General features: G+C 57.5%; 1 protein-coding gene across 1 annotated transcript in view; it reads right to left on the reverse strand.

The window, feature by feature from the left end:
* Positions 1-1247: 1247 nt before the first annotated feature.
* Positions 1248-4359, reverse strand: part of PAXIP1 (PAX interacting (with transcription-activation domain) protein 1) — a 44346-nt gene continuing 41234 nt past the window's right edge. Inside the window, exons 18-22 of the mRNA XM_015566149.1 lie at positions 4172-4272; positions 3113-3247; positions 2948-3023; positions 2807-2867; positions 1248-1708 (exon numbers count right to left, since the gene is read on the reverse strand). Coding sequence (XP_015421635.1) covers positions 1693-1708; positions 2807-2867; positions 2948-3023; positions 3113-3247; positions 4172-4272 — 389 coding nt within the window. The 3' untranslated portion in view covers positions 1248-1692. The remainder of the gene's footprint in view (positions 1709-2806; positions 2868-2947; positions 3024-3112; positions 3248-4171; positions 4273-4359) is intronic.

Genomic DNA, 4359 nt, shown 5'->3' on the forward strand with positions numbered 1-4359 from the left:
GGGGCGGGAGGCGGGATGGAGGGAGAACGGGCAGTCAGGGGAGCGAGGGGGGGCAGGAGGAGGTCGCACTTCGAGCACCAGGAGGTGGCAGCCTCTGTTAAGCCAGGGGCACATGGAAGATGAGTGAGCAAGGGGAAGGCGTCACATGGACAAGGAGAGATGCACTGCAGGGCGAGGAGGCAGAGGCACCCACCAACGTAGACGGCTGCCGGCGGATCTTCACGAGCCCAACAGGTAAACTTTCTCTGGTGAAACCACCAAGGTCACAGCAGGCAGAGGACAGTAACAGTGAGGATTCATCCTGCTTTTGGGGGTGGGGGGGTTAATCCTCACCCAAGGATACTTTTCCACTGATTTTTAGAGAGTGGGAGGGGGAGAGACAGAAACATCGGTGTGAGAGACACATTAATTGGTTGCCTTCCGCATGCACCCTGACCAGGGCCAGGGACTGAGCCTGAGGTATATGCCCTTGACTGGAATCGAACCCGGAACCCTTTAGTCCTTGGGCCAATGCTTAATCCACTGAGCCAAACCAGCCAGGGCGAGGGGTCCCTCCTTTTCAAACAGAACGTGTGGCAGTTCCCTTGGCACTTGCAGAAGTGACTTCACATGGCCCCCCATCAGCGTTGGGAGACACCTGAAGTAACAAGGTCCCAGCTGCGCACGACACCCCGCCCCTCACGGACACGGACAATTCCCCAACGTAGGGCTTGTTCTGTTAACAATCTCTAAAAACGTGTCCCCCAAGCTGTGTTCAAGAATTAAATCACGGGACGGTGCAATTAAAAGTTGACTCCCGAGCAGATCGCAGATCCTCAACATGACAAAGCAGACGTTTCAGAAACTTACACAGCAAGTTTCTGGTTTCAGGCCTGTGACCACAGCAGCGTGAGCGCCACTGGGCCCGAAGGCCTGGATCTTAAACAGAACCAGGCGTCAGCAGGGCCGACCTCCCCGCTCTCCGGAGGCGCGCACACCGTGCTGGCCCAGGCGCCGGTCTCCGCTGTTCCTGTGCCCGAGACCCGACAGCTCGGGCGGGAGCAGACACGGCAGAGCAGGGCGCTGGGTCGTGGAGAGTGGTTCCCATGGATGGGGCAGGGGCACTGACTACTATGAAGTCCCTCCCAGAAATATTCCCTAGGAGAAAATTTACTAGAAAATATTTTGCCTTGAGGTTACTTAAAATTGATCCAGGTTGATGGAAATCACACATGTTACGCAAAAAAGATGGAATCACAAAGGACCTCTAAGTTCTAAGATCAAAAGTACATTTATTGAAAACGTGGGCAGAGTTCAATATAAAAGGACAGCATGGAAGGAATAAAAACAAAGTACAAAACACTTTGCATCTTCAAATCCATAATTTAGGGACAGCAGGTCCTATTTACAGCCCTTCGCCTGTAGCTCAGGCTCCATCAAGTGGGAAACGTTTAAAAACCTGACAAAGGCTAATCCTAAAACCTTGATGGGGCTCTTTAAATCATTTAATACAAACATAATTTATGTTCCTCAATAAAATCACACATCTTCAAAGATGCAGTATAATGACACTGTTCTCCTGCTTTAAAACGCTGGTCCCTACGGCAGCAGCTGGAAAACGAAGGCTCGGGAGGGAGCAGAGGCCGGGCCGCGGCCGACAGGACACTGGCCTGCAGGACCCTGCGCTCTGGACCAGGCACCACGGCAGAGGCGTCAGTGGAATTTATACGTAGGCTGCTGAGGAAAACCGCTTCCCAGACAGGGCCTGCCTCCACTCACTGTGTGGACCTCCCATTTCACCGCCGCTCGGCCCCTCCCAGGGAAGGGGGCACCCCACATCAGGTCACCTGCCCAAGTGACCAGCCCCTCCCAGGGAAGGGGGCACCCCACACCAGGTCACCTGCCCAAGTGACCAGCCCCTCCCAGGGAAGGGGGCACCCCACACCAGGTCACCTGCCCAAGTGACCAGCCCCTCCCAGGGAAGGGGGCACCCCACACCAGGTCACCTGCCCAAGTGACCAGCCCCTCCCAGGGAAGGGGGCACCCCACATCAGGTCACCTGCCCAAGTGACCAGCCCCTCCCAGGGAAGGGGGCACCCCACACCAGGCTCACCTGCCCAAGTGACCAGCCTGCCGGCGGCCCAGTGGGCACCTGTGAAGCTACACAGGTGACCGAGCACAGCCCAGACTGAGCCCGCCAGCCCACACCTGCTCCCCCGACTGGGCACAGTGCATGAGGCTGCATTCAGGCCACAGGGATAAAAAAAGGCCTGAGATGACACCACCAAACCCCCAAATCACTTTGTTTTGTGAATCTTCACCTGAGGACATTTTTTCCATGGACCTTTTTCTTTTCAAGGGAGAGTGGAACGGAGGGAGGGAGTAGGGAGGGAGAAAGACTGATCGAGAGACACATCAGCTGGCTGCCTCCTGCACGCACCCAGACCAGGACCAGGGAACGAACTTGTGTCCCAGGTACGAGCCCTTGACTGGGAATGGAACCCAAGACCCTTTGGTGCATGGGTTGGCACTCTAACCACTGAGCCACTGGTCACCTCCCCCCCTTCCCCCACACATCACTTTTCAGGCAATTCTTCCTTCTGAAAGCGAAGGCAGCACAGAACAGGCCTCACCAACATGGCCGTGGGCGGAGAAGGGCTCTGGCACTGATGCACACACTGAAAACAAGACCCCGACTGCCAGGTCCCTGGCCTCTCGTCCCCGTCCCCATCCCCATCCCTGTCCCTCTGGCTGGGGCCACGCCCTACCGCACAGACCGACCCCCACTGGGCAGCGCGGGGCTCTGCCGCCTCCTCACAAAGGATATGACTCGTAGTCCAGCGTCTGCGTGAGCACCCCCGTGAGCACGAACTCCGCGTTGTGAACATCTGAAAGCCGCAAACAGGCAGTGAGCGGAGGACAGGGGGGGAGGGTGCTCCGCACCCCGCACCCCGGGGGCAGCACTTACCGAGGCCTCGGGCAAAGTACTCGCGGCACAGGTGCAGGTCGTTCTCGCAGGAGATCAGGACGATCTCGGACAGACTCTGCGGGAGAGAGGGAGAGTCGGAGCCTGCACAGGGGCACCGGGCTGAACTGGGGCGCCGGGCCGAACGGCTGCTCCCGCGGGGCCCACCTTATTCTGCTTGTGTTCCAGGAGCTTCCGGAAGGACGGGGGTCTGGACAACACCTTTCCTCCCGCACACTCCACGATCGCCTTCATAGTCAACAGGCTGGGGCAGATCCCAGGAGTGATGTAAAAATATTTTGCCTAAAATAAAAACATGGGCATGATGTTTTGCCAGCGCTCTGACTTCTGGAGCACACCACTTTTCACACACGCCCTCCCGATGATCCTGACAGACGCCCGCTGTCCCCAGGCCGCGGGCCGGAGGGACAGGCTGACCGGGATCACGGGAAGTACCCAGAACTCACGGCCCTAAGGCACGACGTCCTTTGGGACATAAGCGAGAGTAGCAAACACTTTTCCCAGTTCCTGTGATGCTGTAACCAGCATCGTGTCACCCCCGATGGCCTGTCCATCAGGACAGGACAGAGCTCCTGCCAACTGCCTACCGGCCAGCGGACCCACAGGCAAGAAGTGCTGGGGTGACGGGTCACTCCCCCAGCACCTGCTCCCAAGTGTACGACACACACCGCAGTTCTACAGTGCTCGTGGGGAAATAAGCCGAACATTTAGAAAAACCAACCAGGCTATTTTAACTCACTAGTGCCAATCGTTTCGGATTTCTCAGCTGGCTCCTCAACAAATGTAAAAAGCACATGATCCTCATTACTTACTTAGCCACTCTGACACCAAACATCCCAAACGGCTCTAAGCATCCTATTGGACAAATATGTAAATATCCTTCGCCTGGATGACTTAGGCGCAATTAATATTTTCACAAGACTCCTCCCTTCTCCAACACGTTCAATGGCAACAGTGTCAGCTACTGTTAACGCACACAAACCAACTGAGATGTCTTGTGCCAACTGGGCGATGCAAGCACGCCCTCAGAACCCAGGCACGTGATGAGGCCTGTCTTGGGCAGGTCTGCTCCTTCCGCGTGGCACCCACGCTCCAGTCACGAGAGCACCCTGGACGCACACCCAGGAGGACGGGCCACAGGGTGCAGGCCTCCCCCCGAGGCCTCCGTCTGCACAGACTTCGGGCTTTCCCTCGGCGCCAGGTCACCTTGAAGAGTGGAGACACGTGCGCCCTCTTCAAGGACTCCTCCAGGCTGAACGAGAAGAGCACCTCCGCCTCCGCGTCCCGCAGCAGGTAGCTCTGCTCATCTGGAAAACAGCAGCGCTCAGCGTCGGCCGCCCCGCAGGCCCCACTGAGCTCCGCCCACCCGCAGGCCCCACTGAGCTCCCGCCCAC

Source organism: Myotis davidii, unplaced genomic scaffold (genome assembly GCF_000327345.1).
Source record: "Myotis davidii unplaced genomic scaffold, ASM32734v1 scaffold1182, whole genome shotgun sequence".
Taxonomy (NCBI): Eukaryota; Metazoa; Chordata; class Mammalia; order Chiroptera; family Vespertilionidae; genus Myotis; species Myotis davidii.